Here is an 18,661-nt window from a genome sequence, read left to right as displayed (position 1 = left end):
ACACCCTAGGAGATTCTGATGATGGGGACAGTTTGTTTGAGTTTGATCCAAAAGATGAGAGACCAGGAATTCATAATTCGCCAAAAAATAATCAAGTTCATAGTCATGGTAATATACCGGAAAAGAATTCCGGTAGAAGCAATCGGAACCCTAGAGTAACACCTGCCGAAGATGAAGAGTCTTGTTGTTGGAATCTAGGTAACCTTTTTCAAAATAATCATGATGACAGCTGTATAGAGACTCCAAACGAGTCTGTTCCCAAGACCAATTTTAACTCGGAGGATAATGTGAATGGTAAAAATAGTGTTCCAGCCCAAGCTAGCCCAATACATAACGAAACTAGTTGGGCCAACTACAGTCCAAATACTTCAAGTCCAAAATCAAGGAAAAATCCTACTGATTGGGCCAAAGCAACTAGTGATGGGATTAATTCAAAAGAGCCCAACTCAAATTCTGAAGATGGAGAATCTATTATACCTGATCGATTGAATATTCAAGAAAAGGCATCCAAAAGGGATAAAATTACAAGTGCAAAGAGAAATGATTGTTGCTGATCAAATATTTGCAGATGGAAGACTTCATCCAGAATGATTCACGTGAAGAATGCTGCTAGAAAAGAAAAAGTTAGCAGTCAGCCTCTTCGATCTAGATGCACTATGTGTGTTGAATCTGAGCAAAAGTCGAAGTCAATTCCGAAAAGCAACCCTAAAAGACAAGAATCGATGAAAGCTGGACCGAATAAAAGCAAAGATAAAGACAAGAATGTTCCAGCTAGCTCTTATGCCTCTATCAACACAGAAGGGGTAAAGGATTTTGGGGGAAGACTAGGTTTGAAGTGGCAGGCGAAACCACCTGCTCTGTAAGTTTATCTTTCTGTATCGCAATTTTAATTGTCATTATGAAGCTTCTGTCATATAATGTTAGAGGATTTGGTGTCGGGAAGGAAAACAAATTTGGTTCAACCAAAAAATTGCTTTTGAGAGTGAAACCTTCTTTCGTTGCAATCCAAGAAACAAAATTGCATTCTGTAAAATTTTCATGGATACAATCTTTGTGGAGATCATCGGAGTGCGATTTCATTCAACAAGAAATGGTAGGTAAATCCGGGGGGCAATTATTAATATGGGATACAAATGTGTTTGATGCTATTGATGTCATTAAGATTGATCGGGTTATTGGAATTCGAGGTAAATGGAAAGCTAATGAAACCATTCTCAACGTTCTTAATGTATATGGACCGCATGAGGATGATAAAAAAACAAAAGTTATGGGATTCAATTGCAAGTTTGATTTCGGGGAGTAATGAGGCTTGGGCAATTTGCGGTGATTTTAATGAAGTTCGTGTAGAAGCGGAAAGATTTAATTGTGAGTTCATAGCATACAGGGCAAAAAGATTCAATGAGTTCATAGAAAACAATGCTCTGCTAGATATTCCTCTCGGAGGTAGGGCGTACACCCGTGTAAGTGATGATGGCATTAAGTTTAGTAAACTTGATCGTTTTTTGTTATCGGAAAATTTCTATACACTGTGGGAAAACATCTCGGCTGTGGTGCTAGATAGGTTGGAATCGGATCATTGCCCGATTGTGTTAATGGATGACGACAAAAATTTCGGGCCAAAACCTTGCAAAGTCTTCGATGTTTGGTTAGAAGGTGCTGAGGCAGAGCAAATCGTAAAAGATGCATGGAATGAAAAAATGGCAGGCTCACGTAAGGATAGATGCTTGATGAAAAAACTAAAAAAGGTGAAACTTGCTCTTAAATCTTGGAGTACACAACAATTTGGACAAATTGATGGGGAAATAGAAATGTATAAGAGCACAGCTAATTCGCTGGAACTTAAGGCAGAATCAATCAAGCTTAATACACAAGAGATGGACCTTTGGAAAAACTCGAGGAAAAAATGGTTAGAAAAAGAAAGAATCAAAATAAGTATGCTCAAACAAAAGGCACGGGTAAAATGGGTTTTGGAGGGTGATGAAAATTCAAGATTTTTTCACTCGATTATTCGTAATAAAAATAATAGGTGCAATATTCGTGGCGTGTTAATCCATGGAATTTGGAATGATAGTCCAGAAGCGATAAAAAATGAAGCTTTCAAACATTTTAGTCGTCAATTCGAAGAGCCTGCCATTGAAAGACCATCTATGGATGATTTGAGCTACCCTAGTATCAACAGCGAAGATTCTATGTTGCTGGAAAATCCTTTTTTAGAAGATGAGATTTTAGAGGCCATTCAAGATTGTGGGAGCACTAAAGCTCCAGGACCGGACGGGTTTAATATGCGATTTTTTAAAAAAATTTGGGGTGTTATCAAAGATGATCTAGTTGATGCAATGTCATGGTTTTGGGAGAATGGTGAAATTTCTAAAGGTTGTAACGCATCCTTCGTCACGCTCATTCCGAAAAAAGTAGATCCGTTGGGGTTTGGTGATTACCGGCCAATAAGTCTTATCGGGAGTTACTACAAGATCGTCTCTAAAATCCTCTCCAACCGTATTCGAAGAGTTCTACCATCCCTTGTTGGCTTGGAGCAAAGCGCGTTCCTAAAGGGGAGATTCATTCTTGACGGTGTGTTGATCGCAAACGAGACGATTGATTATGTTAAGGCTAGCAAGAAAAAAGGTTTCATTTTCAAAGTTGACTTTGAAAAAGCTTTTGATAGTTTGAATTGGAACATTCTTTTAGAGGTCATGAAAAGTATGGGTTTTGGAAATAGATGGGCTGAGGTGCATGAGGGCCTTTTTCGATCAGCCACAATTGTTGTTTACCTGGGCTTTGAATTAATGAGATTCCTGAATATAAGCATTAATCGGTAATTTCAAAATACACACTTGTCCTCATGTAGACTTTCTTTTCCATCTTTTTGTCTTTACTACCCTTCCCTTATCTTCTTCTTTCAAATTTTAGTGATTATTAAAACCAGTTTTGCACGCCGTACTGTTCACTTCACCATCTCCATTTTTCTAGTATCCATTCATCTATATATTTCCAGGATTCACCATTCCCATTTTTTTAACTAGTAAGCGATATCTACCTTTTTATATGAACGTACATAGATCCCTTTTTATTTGATCGTCGATAGATCCCATTTAATATGATCATACAAGATCTTCAGTTAAAAAAAATGAGGTTTTTAATTTGAATATTTATAGATATAGGAACTATGAAACAGGGGAAGGTAAGGAAAGTAATTAAAATTAGGGTTTGCCTCTACTCACATAAATCATCTAAATACGTACCTACAATTTCGATGTCCAGATTGTAATCTAAATATTATTTGTATATAATCTCATTTTATAAATTATTTCACTTATAAATTAATCACAGCTTTCATTCATAGTAGATTAGTCACGGAGTAGATAATTACAGTGTTGTGTTAGATAAAAATTATTATTACTCCATAATTTAGTTTAAGGGTAAAATCGTCAATATAATTATCAAGACATTTTATTCAGTTAAAAAAGTAAACAACATTATTCATTCAATGATTACTGCATATAGTCATCCATATCCATACTGTCATCTATATCCATATGGAACTTAATGGAAAAAAGGTAAACAGGCCCATCCTTCTGTCTATACATTTCTGTTTTAACTTCCGATTTAATTCCATACATCCCATTTCTCTGTCTCTTTTTCCTTCTTCTTCTAAATTAAAACCCAGAACTATTTATAACCCTCAAAATTATCATCTTAATTATTTCATCTCATCATCTCCGTCATTAAATCATACGTCATTATCAACTTATCATCTCGGCTTCATCATCATTTATCATAATCGCTCATCTTCATCATAATACTTCATCCTACATTTCATCACCTTACACGATTACGTGTATCATCATGATAATCTTAACCATACTGTAAATCATCATCATTAATCCTTCATCATTGTCGTCTTTATAATAGAAAGAGAAACAGAAAAAATGAGAGTAGCAGCGAACTGCAACAGTGTCGAAGTATGAATAGTAAATGTGGCAGTTTGAGTTAGTGATTTATTTTCGTTTGATGTTTGACATAAACGGAAGCCTATAGCATCAGATACAATAATATGACGTGGGTATTGGACTGAAAAACAGGAAGAATAGGTGATGGTTCGTTTAAAAAAAATGAAATTGTAGTTATCTTATTTGAGCATATCTGTTCCGGCACTGTGATGTGGTGGTGGTAACAAGTGGACATGGTTTATAATCAAAATAGAAAGAAGAACTCATAGCAGTAGTTAAAACAGAAGAAACGGAAAAGAAAAAAAAATGAATTGGTGGCGATGGAAGTTGCTCGTGGTGGATGGTGGTGGGTTGTAATGGTTTCACGAGAGAGAGAGAGAGATGTAGAGAGATAGAAACGTGTTGTTTGATGGTGGCCGGTGGAGGATGAGTTAGTGGCGGGGGTGAAGGTGGTAGACGGCCGAAGCAAGATGGTGGCGATGTGGTTGTGGTGAAGCTCAAAAATGGTGTTAAGATGGAAGGTTGTGAACTCTAAAATATAAGTATCCAGTTTGTGAGTTGAGTACATATATAATTGTATAATATTAATAATAATTAATACTAATATTTAATAATAATAATTACTTTAATATCAATCATCAACTTTAATCTCAATCAGTGCACGAGAAACAGAATTTTCAAATAGTATGGCAGCCTACATTTTGATTGTTTCTGACGACAGTTTTTACGAACCGTGTATCGGGCGAAATTAGTGGCGGATAAAAGTGTTCAGAAAAATCTCATATTTTTAAATTAACTATATTTATTTATTTTAGTCATTATGGTATAAAATTTAATCATTAACTATTAAATAAAAATTACATTAATTATTCATTCCCAATCCCAAGTAAAATATAAAAAGTTTTAAAATTTAATAAATAGCTCGTAAATACATTTTTACTAAGCCTATAATTTATAAAACTCATTTTCGGATCACCGTTTATTTTAAAATTACATAAGTTCCTTTTTAACTCGTTTACTATCTATCGAATGACAATTGAGCGTCACCGTCGTTTATTAAATAACTTCGAAATCGCAAAATATATATTCTATATATATATATACTCTTTAAATAATAATTATTATATATTATTATTATTTTTCAACATTGATTATAACAATTACAATATATAATATTTTTTTTATAGTATACTTATATATATATATATATATATATATATATATATATATATATATATATATATATATATATATATATATATATATATATATATATATATATATATATATATATAATTATATGCATATCTATATATTATATATTAAATTAATAATATTAAATATACTGATATTATTTTATATATTTATTTCCAACAATTAAATCATGTATTATTTCAAATAATATTTCAAATAAAATTATATATATGTATTTACAAATTAGTTGTTCGTGAATCGTTCGGAAGTAGTCAAAGGTCAAATGATATTATGAATATAGTTTACAAACTTTGTTACTCAACATTACAGACTTTGCTCATCGTGTCGAAATCAAATACGAATTAAGTTTAAATTTGGTCGAAAATTTTCGGGTCGTCACAGGTGCCAACCACGATACTTAAGCAAAACTGAGGTACCAACTACGCGAAAAAAAAAGTTTAGTTGTTATGATGCAAATGTGAACAAAGCACAGGTACCAACAGCGTAATTTTTTCTTTTTACTTTTTACCCATTATTCTCTTATTTTATTAAATTTTTCATAATGCATCCCTTTGACATTTTTTTTTTGCTAATTCAGTCCTCTCACTCTCATTCTATTATTTTTAAATTCTTTTTTCAATATAACTTTTCTTATAATTTGTACATGACTTCATTTTTTTTATTTACCACTTTTTTAATATATATATTTTTTAAATCTTTAACTTTACTTCCTTTTTTTCTTTACGATATTCTTTTCTACTCTCACACTTTACTACTCCAATAACAATAATATTCAGATTATGTTGAATTTTACTATTTTAGTTATTTATTTGAAACATACTCTCTCTTTGATTTTTTTATAGTTATTAATATTTAAGTACTTAATTTGAAAAATAGGTTGTTTACAACGAAAAGCTGGCTAATTATTTTAAATAAGGAGTTTGTCGCCGCAACGGGCGCGTACAAAAAACTTGTTACATTCAATAAAACTTGAGAAAAAATTACTCCGTATATGAATTGATAGATAAATAACTTCATATTTTCATACAAGCCAATAATTTCAGTATAATCCTATTCCAAAACAGACTACATAACAAGAGCCATAACCACGTGTCTGACCAATACCAAAAGATGAACCAAATTCACACAAAACAAGATGATATAAGTGCATAATAATACTATCGCCGGCTGATACTAATCAGTAATCAAATTTGGTCCAAATGATATTCACCTCGGCCGCGGAGGAGCCTAGCTGGAGTTTTAACAGCTTTTTAGCATCCATTAACTTTTCATGACTACTAAAAATCGTGCAATCATTGGGATGTATAACAATCTCCTTTAGCAAGGGTGAACACGCAAGTAAATTCTTTATCAAATATATCGCATTCTCTGAACCTCTAAAATAGTAGAATTTCATAAACCGTAGCTGCAATTGCGCCGTTGAGATGCGATTAAACACTGAAGCACAAAGTGCAGGTTGCGAGACGGAGTCAATGTATGCACCCTGCACAATTTTAAAAGCATTTAGATGCCCACCTATGAGATTTAATAATAATAATTATAATTATATTATTATCATGATGTATATGTATATTAAATATTAATTAATTAACATACTATGATCTCAAGTGTCTCCAGTTCTGGTGAACCCCAAATCATATCAATGACAAATGATAACATAGTATCACTGCCAAAATCTATAGGGTTTATTCCTAGAGTCTTGAGGCGGCTAAGAGAGGTGCGAACCCAGTTTTCGGTACCTGAATCTCGTATGAACTATAAGAATAGTGGTACATAAAAAGCCAAGTCAATTAGCAATAGTTCATAAAATCATTTGTTACAATATAATGTGAAGATAATTTAAAATATCCAACTTAAGCATACCTTGCAGTTACAAATATCCAAATAAAGCGTTTGAAGTTTTGAGAGATGGCCCAAAACGTGAAAGACTAATGAACTTGTGAGCTCTGTAGTGTCAAGCATACACAATGGGAAGAAAAAACATTTGAGATTTTTAAGTTTGGCTATCTCAACCGATTTTAATTTTTGAATAGAATCATAATCAAACGAGTGAACATCCAAAAACTCAAATAATGGACATTGAGAGATAAATTCTCCAAAACTTCCATTGACAAATGCTACGTCATAAAAGCTCACGTACAAAAGATACGGGAAACCACAAAAACTGGGTGTGGGGTTAAGAGAACAGTTCGAAAGATTCAAGTGTTCCAAATTCACACAAGAGAAAAAATTGGAAGACAATGTAATAGGTTCTATCCGCCTATTAATGAGGATAAACTCTTTGATTCCCTTTCTGGACAGTAACATCACCCAATGATCAATCTCTGTAACATCCAAAACCGTGCCACGTGGTATATAGAGTTTAAACTTTGTAATGGAACCTTTAAGGTGAAGAAGAATTCTACTTATATTCACTTCGTCACACCAATTTTCACCTTTTAGTTCTAGCAAATTCTTAGTAAAGTTACTGTCAAATACGACATGGCTGAGCAAAGTCCACTTGAACCTCCAATTTCTTGACAAAATAGAAGTCATGACCGCATATTGAATTGGCAAACGATCCAGAATATGACTTATCACATCCTCCGGCATTCGGCTAATAATATCTTCACATGCTGATTTGGATTCATTATGTTTCCCGGGAGCTGGTTCCATAATTCTACAATAAATACAGAATAGGCTATAAACATAAATCGATGGAATGATAAATTAATATAGACTGATGTGACGACGCATTTAAAAGTAAGAAGGATTGGTTCAAATTGCAAAATTGATGTAATTTTGCACTTAGATGGTCAATGTTTTTGACCAATGCATCAGAATCTAAGATATAATGATACATCAGTACATTTTAATAGATGTAATCATCCTTAAGCTTGTTTCATTTAAAAGCCCCTTTCCCAATTAAAACCTAATAAATGTCTCAAACCCTAGTTTCATAACCTAACAGAGTATCATCAGTTCCAAATCAAGTAAAAAAATTTGAATCAAAATAAAAAAAATTCAGTGAAAAATTAGTAATCTAGGCGTAAAAATCTCAGTAGTTTCGTAGCCTACTTGTTACGTAAAAGCAAGACATCGCAAGATTAAATTGCTTCTTATTATCATTGTAATTGTAAAATTGTAAATAAATAAAAAGTAGAATGCTAAAATTTAGAAGAAACCCTAACCTTGATCTTAGGGTGAGTGACTTCAAGCAGTTGATGGATGATTACTTCCCAACATGAAAAAGAAATGAAAGATTTAGCAAGAGCTTTGTGAATTTGAGGTATCCAGCTTATATAGTGTGTAGAGATTTATATCAAGGGCATGTTCGCTGTCCAGCTTATATTTCATCCTTCCTATGTTTATATTGTGAATGTGAATGTGAATTTTATTTTTGAGTTAATTACACCGATGGTCCCTGTGATCTTGGTCAAATTACGTCGCTAGTTCCTAACTCTTAAAAATTATATGTTTCGTCCCTGTGGTTCTAAGTCCGAACGGCGGTGGTCCCTGTGGTCTTGATTAAACTACGTCGCTAGTCCCTAACTCTTAAAAATTATATGTTGCGTCCCTGTCGTTTTAAGTCCAAACGGCGATGGTGCATGTGGTCTTGCTCTAATTTTTTAAATCGTGCATGCTTATTTGCGTTATATATCATTTAGTTTTCTAAATTTTTCTTTCGGTTTGAATCTAGATATATGTGCTAGTGTGTGATAAATAGTGTTGGAAACTTAAAAACAACAATTTTTAGTCTACAATTTTTTTTACCTAGTAATTTCACACATTAAGGATCTATATTGAGAATCTACTGTTTTTTAGTGGTTATACAATTCTTTTGTATATTTATTAGTTATATTACAGTCGTTTTGTTTTTATTATCTTATGATGAAACAAAGCATGAGTGGATCAAGTAAGAGTGGGCATATGGGCTAGTTGAATAATGGTGGAAGCTCTTCGATTGGTTTGAATATTTCCGATGGTAAAGGGAGTTATTTGATATTTAATGTAGGAGATACTTTATATATTACAGAGCTCCATTCAGAAGAAGAAAAGGTAATCTTTATTCCTTTAAGATTGGAATGCTACTTTGATGGGTGATGATTTACTAAAAAATAGTTTGTTTTTCAGGATCCAATAAAATCAGTTAGTTTTGGTAACTCAAACCCTTTCTGTCATGCATTTGATTAGAAAGCCAAAGATTGACATGACCTTCTGATTGGCTTGAACTCGGGAGATGGTAACGTTTTTTTTTTTCAACTTATTAGTTGCAATTGGATTTCATATAGTTGCATATATTAGAAGCATAAATAAAGCTTCTACACTTATTTTGCACTTTTCTTTTGTAGTATACTTGATATCCTTGAGACTAGCGACATAATTTAACCAAGACCACAAGGACTACCGCCGTTTGGACTTAAAACTACAGGGACGAAGCATATAATTTTCAAGAGTTAGGGATTAGCGACGTAATTTAACCAAGACCACAGGGACCACCGCCGTTTAGACTTAAAACCACAGGGACGAAGCATATAATTTTTGAGAGTTAGGGACTAGCGACGTAATTTAATCAAGACCACCGGGACCATCAGCGTAATTAACTCTTTATTTTTTTAAATGTTTTTACTACTATAGATAATAAAAATAATAAATTAGCCTATTTGTATAAACTTACTTTATACATATATATATGACAAAAAATAGATAAAAAATAAGAAGTAAAATTAAAAAGTTAATAAAAAATATATATGACAATCACTTTTTCTAAAATCGTTTGTTTTTTATTTAAGAAGATTTAATATGGGACATAGAGAGTACTAGTTTATAAGCTGCAAATTCACGGGGCTATAAGAATAAAATTTATGTTATACATGATGGATACAAAATGTGTATACTATAAAAGACATTCAATGAACAACTTTCTTTGAGAAATATTTAATTGAATATGTCGAATATGAAATCATTAATAGTTTTAAGTGATTACTTGTAATATTGCCTCGGTAAAAAAATATCGATGATAACTGAAAATTGAATGTAATACTAATATTTATATAAGCAAAAAAATGTCATAATGATTGTAACATTGAAAAAAGGAATAGTTAACGATAAACATATCTTCTTTGACCTAACGTGATATCAATTATGTTGAGGACGAGCTTTCCAATTTTGCGAGTTTATTGAAGTATTTACTGATTGAAACCAACAATTGCGCTGTCTTGTAATTAATACGTTATCAAACATGTCGAAATACACACTTTATCCGCCTGCAAAAAAGAATAAGATAAAGTTAGATGATTATTTATTATACAATGATTGGTAATCATTTGAACGTTATTTATTTCTTTAATAACATATAAGTATTGCAGTAAATAAACATGAGTTTACATCTGACATACTTGATTCATAAGGAAATTCATAAAGCTAAAATTCACGAAAGCCAATGTCATTTGAGTAATCTAATTTGGCAAAGCTGAAGAATCTCCGTTATCAATGAATCATTCACCTTGAAATGTAGCAGCTAAATTCGCTTATAATTTGTCAAGCTTATTCAATATGAAGAATCTCCGTTATCAATGAATCATTCACCTTGAAATGTAGCAGCTAAATTCGCTTATAATTTGTCAAGCTTATTCAATATATCGGTTTATTCTTTTAATATAGAAGTCAATAAAGAATGAAACTTCTTAAAAAAATAAAAAGATTTTAAATGTAGTTGAACAAAGTATTTGTTCACCCACATTTAATATATATTTTTGTCTTTTTAAATTGAATTTGAACTATTAGTATATTAATTTATTTTTAATATACTATACTCATCAGTTGCCATCTATGTATGAATCTTCTATAAATCCACATTAAAAGACAAACTAAATTATTTATTGAGTTAAAATTAAAAATAAGTCATATACTTTCACTTTTATTTCATTGTAGGATATATTCCCTCCTAAAATACTAATGTATGTCATGAACTTTAAAATCGCATGTTAATGTAAACAAACAAAAGCTTTTTAACCGGAACAAAAATATGTGCTCACGTGTCATTGGATGTGTTGTTGACAATGTATTTTTTTGAGATATATAACCTATAGTGAAGTGAAATTACAATAAATGTATATAGCATATTTTTAGATTTAACATTTAATTAATTAACCGAAAGTAGAAGTATAGATGTGAAATGTACTTTAAAAATTGACAAATGTGAAAATGATGATGTGTAGTTCTTAAAGTCGTCTTTACTAGCGTAAAATGAAGAAGGATGTTAGAGAAGTTGTTCTCATTATATCATGATCGGAATGTCCATATATTATGTCCGACATCATTGGTCTAACATCACACACATCGTAATTGTTTCCACTGTAAAATGAAATGCTTATTAACCTATCAATGAATCCTAATTATTTATCTACTCGTATTAATTTATTTTTTCTAAAATACAGTGTTTTGTAACCTATCAAAATGTGTGAAAAAACATTAGCCTCGTGATTCAAAATTCATGGTCCACACGACATAACAGCCAACTTCATTTTTATCATAAATTTTTTTGGTTGCGTTCTAAAAAAAAAAATAAGACACGTATAATATAAGACCACTCACATCGGAGGCGCGGTTGGGCCGCCGTAGCCCCCGCCTTTGAAGGATTCCGATGCTACAAAGCGTGGTAGGGGCGCGGTTGTCTTGGCCGTGGTTCAATATGTCGTGTATCGACATTTTGGACGACGAAGTGGGGCCCGAATTTAAGTAAAAAAAACATTTAATTTCATGTTTTCTAGCCGTTTGAAACATCAACGGATACTTTTTTTTTTCTTTTTTTTTTTAACTTACAAACACTTCTATATATACACACATACAAACACTTCAAACCATACTACACCCACAACAATTTAAACACTTCAAACACTAAAACATTATCCTCATCAAAATGTCTTCATCAAAAAAAACTTCCAAACAAAAATAAAAACAAACCACGGAACAACATCATCGGGTGTCATGAAATATCGAAGCCAGCTCACCAAAAAAGTACTTAGCGGAGTACAAGTCCGACGATGAAGAGTAAATTATGTATTGTTTTTTAATTATGTCTTTTTAATTTTTAGCTTTTAATTTGTATTGTTTTTTATTTTTAATTGTACCTTTTTTAATGTAATGTGTGTTTTTTTTAATGATAATTTCTATTTTATTAAATTTGTTAAAACAAATAATAGTAATAAAATAATACTACATCCGTCCCACTACAAGTGTCCACTTACTTTTTGCACACAGTTTTAGGAAATCCCACTAACTCCATTCTCAACCAATCAGAAATCTTCTCTCTCCGGAATAACCTCTTCTCATTGGTTGAAAAACAAAGTGGACACTTGAAATGGGACATCCCAAAATGGAAATGTGGACACTTGTGGTGGGACGGAGGGAGTAATAAATAAGAATAATAAAATAATTAATATTGTAAGTGGGATCAATGTGATGAGTGAGATGAATGTTAGTGAATGTGGTTGGGAATGTGATTAAAAGAAGCTGCTGAGGTAACGCTAATGTACAATATTGTAGTTTTATGACAAGTGTCATGGATAAGATTGTTCTAGATAACCAACAAAATAGCTTAGGTGCTAACTAATCTGTATCCACATCCGAAAACACTCGACACCACCACCCTACTTTTACTAATCTTCTCACTTTCTTTCTTTTTAATCCAAAATTAAAATTAAAAATAATTAAATTAAAAGAGTTAAATATAAGCAACTGAAATATATACTTCAAATATAATCATCACTTTCTTCTTTCTATTACTTCAATCACATGAACTCTTGAACAAAAACACGTCATTTTAACTTATTCTTGTTTTCTAATTTTATTTTGAAAACAAATATAGATAACAAATAAAGAAAACAGATTACATATTAGGAATTCCGTGAAGAGTGTAAGTAACATAAAAAAGAATTAAAATTTGTTTCTGATATGGGTATCTTTTTTTTTTAATTCAAAGAAAACAAGCATCCCATTATTATTGAGTTTGTGGCCTATCTGCACCTGAGTGGATATCCTATAAATCCATCTAAAATTCGCTAAAAAGGGTGGGATCTTTCATGATTCCAAAAGGGTGTCCTTGATTTGATTCTTTTTATTCTTTTGTTCATCAAGTTTGAATCTTTATCATATTTACCAAGAAAAAAGAAAGAAAATTCATTAGAAAACATGGATTTCTGGCCAGAGTTTCTTGCAAGCAGTTGGGGTAAAGAATTTGCGGCCGGAGGATTTGGTGGCATAGCCGGAATCATGGCCGGATATCCACTTGATAGTGTTCGAGTCCGGCAACAAAGCTCACAAAGCGGTTCGGCTTTTAGTATACTAAAGAGTGTTGCTACTAAAGAAGGACCACTTGCTCTTTATAGAGGCATGGGTGCACCTCTTGCTTCTGTTACTTTCCAGGTTATCATTCTTGTTTTTGGTTCATATTGTTATAAATTATTGTTTGTTTACAAGTTTTTTATGTATCTCATGTTTAAGGTCTTATTTGGTGTTATTGTAACAAATTTGATATGTATCTCATGTTTAATATTAGTGTGCTAACTCCTTTGTTGCAATGAGTGATAACTGCAAAGTACTAGATGTTCACTTTCAAGATGCACTTTTGAAGCTAACTTTTAACACCCCAACCCCATTTGATCACAAATTGTATGACCCCAGCCAATCAGATCATATATAAATATAAATTTTGTGATATCTATATGAAAAGTGATTGATTAAGAGATCATATAACATAAGTTCACAAATTGTTAGTGCAGAATGCGATGGTTTTTCAAATATACGCAATCTTGTCAAGAGCATTCGATTCATCTTGTTGTTCAAACGAACCACCGTCTTACAAAGGTGTTGCTTTAGGAGGTGTAGGAGCCGGTGCTATACAAAGCTTAATGCTTTCCCCTATTGAACTAATCAAGATTCGACTACAATTACAGACACAACATACAGAAAAAGGTCCCTTAAATGTAGCCAAAAACATACTAAAAATAGAAGGTTGGCGAGGACTCTATAGAGGCTTAACTATCACTGCTTTAAGAGACGCACCTTCACACGGTTTCTATTTTTGGACGTACGAATTCGTGAGAGAAAAACTTCATCCGGGGTGTAGAAAAAGTGGTCAAGAAAGCTTTAACACAATGCTTGTTGCGGGTGGTCTTGCAGGTGTCGCGAGTTGGGTTTGTTGTTACCCTTTAGACGTTGTTAAAACAAGACTTCAAGCGCAAACACCTAATTCTACAATAAAGTATAATGGGATTGTTGATTGTTTATGTAAAAGTGTGAAAAATGATGGATATGGTGTGTTGTTTAGAGGACTGGGGACCGCGGTTTCTAGAGCTTTTGTGGTTAATGGAGCGATTTTTACAGCGTATGAAACTGCGTTACGTGTGTTTTTCAACAATAATGGTAACCATGAAAAGATTCAAACAGACAGTGCGATATAAACGTAGTAAAAGAAACAAATTATTGGAATCCTAAAGTATGAATCTTGAAAAAGTTCATAAATTTAAATTTTCTTGTGTCAATTCATAGTTGTAGTCCTGTAAAAAGTTCAAGGAAGGTTGCTTCAGTTCAATCATCATTGGAATCATATTTTATACATGAATTTACCATTTCAATGTAACTTTTTGTGGTATGTTCGCAACAGAATTCTGTTATCTAACAGAAAACAGATGATATTTGCATCAATCAATGATTATAAATCTTGAAACTGTTTTCTGTTAATTCATAGTTGAAGTCGTGTAAAGAAGTTAAGAAATCATGGAATCACATTTCAAACAATACAACACATTTCTGTTTGCATTTTCGTTTAATATCACAACAAAACAAATTAAATCAATAAAAACAAGTGCATCTGAAATACACATAAGATTTCAAGAGGCGAAACACCATGAAGAGTGTGAGAGAGAGTGAGTGGAGAGAAAAAGAGAGAGATGAGGTAATCATTAGTGATTTTGAAAAAACAACAAAGAAGCGTGTGAGAGAGAGTGAGTGGAGAGAGAAAGGGAGAGATGAGGGAATTGCAGATAACGGTGGCACGGCAAGACGACGGGATAGGTACAACGGTGGCTTCCAAGATCGATTAGCAAAACTTTTCGGAATCCATTTGACATCGTTTATGTTTTTCAACTTCCCCGAATGTTGGAACGTAACCGACTTATGGAGATGCTTCAAACCAGTCGGTGATATTAGGGACATATATGTCGCCGGTAAAAGGTTAAAAAATGGTAGCAGATTCGCATTCGCTAGATTCGCTAACGTAGACAATGAAGATCAATTACTGACCGCACTTGAGAAAATCAGATTCAAAGAGAATCCAATAAGAATTTTCAAGGCTAAGGAAAGGGATGATTCTGCTACTTTTCGAGACAGACAAACACACAGAAGCCGAAACGAGGAAACACAACAGTTCACAAATGCCTTTAGAGATCATCGCAATTTTAGAGAGGTGGTTAAGAATCCAGAAAATGACTTGAGGTTTAAACTAAACAAACTTCATGAAGGAAAAGAAGATCTTAGAGACAAACTTAACTCGTCGAAGATAGAAAAGAATGATAGATCAAACAAGGTTGGGGGTATCGTCACCGAAAGCAGAACCCTAAACCTAAAAGGCATTGAACCTAAAGTAGATCTACTGGGAAGGACTATGTTATGCGAGTTAAAGAGTCTTGAGTTGCTGTATCAGTTTGTTGATCTATGCAAAGCAGAGGGTATGCTAGAAGTATCTATAAAATACTTGGGGGGTTTGAGCATCATGGTTATATGTGGTTCGTCAAGCGAAGCTACATCTATCTTCAATAATAAATACCACGCTATACATAAGTGGTGTGAGTCAGTCCGTATGCTAGATAAGTTACATCGTTTCCCAGGAAGACTAGTGTGGTTAGACATCAAAGGTGTTCCGATTACAAGATGGTATGAAGACACCTTCAGAACCATTGCATGTTGGTGGGGTAGAATATTATAGATGGAGAATTGTTGCATTGAGGAGGGTAACCAAGATCTCACATCTGGAAAGGTGCTTATTCTCACTCGAAACAACACTAATTTAATTAGTGGAGAGGTTAATTTGATCGATGATAGTGAGATGATATATGTAAGTGTCAAAGAGGATACTAGCAGAGCCATAACACTGAATTTTGTTCAAGAAGAAATTCAAGAAGAGAACATGTCGACTAGGTCGAATCATGATGATGATGCAGAGGATGATAGTGAGTTCATTAACGACACCCTAGGAGATTCTGATGATGGGGACAGTTTGTTTGAGTTTGATCCAAAAGATGAGAGACCAGGAATTCATAATTCGCCAAAAAATAATCAAGTTCATAGTCATGGTAATATACCGGAAAAGAATTCCGGTAGAAGCAATCGGAACCCTAGAGTAACACCTGCCGAAGATGAAGAGTCTTGTTGTTGGAATCTAGGTAACCTTTTTCAAAATAATCATGATGACAGCTGTATAGAGACTCCAAACGAGTCTGTTCCCAAGACCAATTTTAACTCGGAGGATAATGTGAATGGTAAAAATAGTGTTCCAGCCCAAGCTAGCCCAATACATAACGAAACTAGTTGGGCCAACTACAGTCCAAATACTTCAAGTCCAAAATCAAGGAAAAATCCTACTGATTGGGCCAAAGCAACTAGTGATGGGATTAATTCAAAAGAGCCCAACTCAAATTCTGAAGATGGAGAATCTATTATACCTGATCGATTGAATATTCAAGAAAAGGCATCCAAAAGGGATAAAATTACAAGTGCAAAGAGAAATGATTGTTGCTGATCAAATATTTGCAGATGGAAGACTTCATCCAGAATGATTCACGTGAAGAATGCTGCTAGAAAAGAAAAAGTTAGCAGTCAGCCTCTTCGATCTAGATGCACTATGTGTGTTGAATCTGAGCAAAAGTCGAAGTCAATTCCGAAAAGCAACCCTAAAAGACAAGAATCGATGAAAGCTGGACCGAATAAAAGCAAAGATAAAGACAAGAATGTTCCAGCTAGCTCTTATGCCTCTATCAACACAGAAGGGGTAAAGGATTTTGGGGGAAGACTAGGTTTGAAGTGGCAGGCGAAACCACCTGCTCTGTAAGTTTATCTTTCTGTATCGCAATTTTAATTGTCATTATGAAGCTTCTGTCATATAATGTTAGAGGATTTGGTGTCGGGAAGGAAAACAAATTTGGTTCAACCAAAAAATTGCTTTTGAGAGTGAAACCTTCTTTCGTTGCAATCCAAGAAACAAAATTGCATTCTGTAAAATTTTCATGGATACAATCTTTGTGGAGATCATCGGAGTGCGATTTCATTCAACAAGAAATGGTAGGTAAATCCTGGGGGCAATTATTAATATGGGATACAAATGTGTTTGATGCTATTGATGTCATTAAGATTGATCGGGTTATTGGAATTCGAGGTAAATGGAAAGCTAATGAAACCATTCTCAACGTTCTTAATGTATATGGACCGCATGAGGATGATAAAAAAACAAAAGTTATGGGATTCAATTGCAAGTTTGATTTCGGGGAGTAATGAGGCTTGGGCAATTTGCGGTGATTTTAATGAAGTTCGTGTAGAAGCGGAAAGATTTAATTGTGAGTTCATAGCATACAGGGCAAAAAGATTCAATGAGTTCATAGAAAACAATGCTCTGCTAGATATTCCTCTCGGAGGTAGGGCGTACACCCGTGTAAGTGATGATGGCATTAAGTTTAGTAAACTTGATCGTTTTTTGTTATCGGAAAATTTCTATACACTGTGGGAAAACATCTCGGCTGTGGTGCTAGATAGGTTGGAATCGGATCATTGCCCGATTGTGTTAATGGATGACGACAAAAATTTCGGGCCAAAACCTTGCAAAGTCTTCGATGTTTGGTTAGAAGGTGCTGAGGCAGAGCAAATCGTAAAAGATGCATGGAATGAAAAAATGGCAGGCTCACGTAAGGATAGATGCTTGATGAAAAAACTAAAAAAGGTGAAACTTGCTCTTAAATCTTGGAGTACACAACAATTTGGACAAATTGATGGGGAAATAGAAATGTATAAGAGCACAGCTAATTCGCTGGAACTTAAGGCAGAATCAATCAAGCTTAATACACAAGAGATGGACCTTTGGAAAAACTCGAGGAAAAAATGGTTAGAAAAAGAAAGAATCAAAATAAGTATGCTCAAACAAAAGGCACGGGTAAAATGGGTTTTGGAGGGTGATGAAAATTCAAGATTTTTTCACTCGATTATTCGTAATAAAAATAATAGGTGCAATATTCGTGGCGTGTTAATCCATGGAATTTGGAATGATAGTCCAGAAGCGATAAAAAATGAAGCTTTCAAACATTTTAGTCGTCAATTCGAAGAGCCTGCCATTGAAAGACCATCTATGGATGATTTGAGCTACCCTAGTATCAACAGCGAAGATTCTATGTTGCTGGAAAATCCTTTTTTAGAAGATGAGATTTTAGAGGCCATTCAAGATTGTGGGAGCACTAAAGCTCCAGGACCGG

General features: G+C 33.4%; 2 protein-coding genes across 2 annotated transcripts; one reads left to right on the top strand and one right to left on the bottom strand.

The window, feature by feature from the left end:
- Window positions 1-6,174: 6,174 nt before the first annotated feature.
- Window positions 6,175-8,474, bottom strand: LOC139867550 (F-box/FBD/LRR-repeat protein At1g13570-like). Its single transcript, XM_071855915.1, has 4 exons — window positions 8,336-8,474; window positions 7,029-7,824; window positions 6,762-6,920; window positions 6,175-6,648 (listed from the first exon to the last, which is right to left on the bottom strand). Exons 2-4 carry the CDS (start codon window positions 7,818-7,820, stop codon window positions 6,343-6,345), a joined length of 1,257 nt encoding a protein of 418 aa, XP_071712016.1. The 5' UTR covers window positions 7,821-7,824; window positions 8,336-8,474; the 3' UTR covers window positions 6,175-6,342.
- A 4,547-nt stretch (window positions 8,475-13,021) lies between these two features.
- LOC139867272 (mitochondrial arginine transporter BAC2-like) lies at window positions 13,022-14,699 on the top strand. Its single transcript, XM_071855615.1, has 2 exons — window positions 13,022-13,571; window positions 13,928-14,699. The coding sequence occupies exons 1-2, from the start codon at window positions 13,338-13,340 to the stop codon at window positions 14,606-14,608; spliced, it is 915 nt and encodes a 304-aa protein (XP_071711716.1). The 5' UTR covers window positions 13,022-13,337; the 3' UTR covers window positions 14,609-14,699.
- The last annotated feature ends 3,962 nt before the right edge of the window (window positions 14,700-18,661 follow it).

The sequence above is a fragment of the Rutidosis leptorrhynchoides genome, chromosome 9 (assembly GCF_046630445.1).
Source record: "Rutidosis leptorrhynchoides isolate AG116_Rl617_1_P2 chromosome 9, CSIRO_AGI_Rlap_v1, whole genome shotgun sequence".
In the NCBI taxonomy this organism is placed as follows: Eukaryota; Viridiplantae; Streptophyta; class Magnoliopsida; order Asterales; family Asteraceae; genus Rutidosis; species Rutidosis leptorrhynchoides.
The sequence above is the reverse complement of the archived record's forward strand: the minus strand, read 5'-3'. Positions and strand labels throughout refer to the sequence as shown.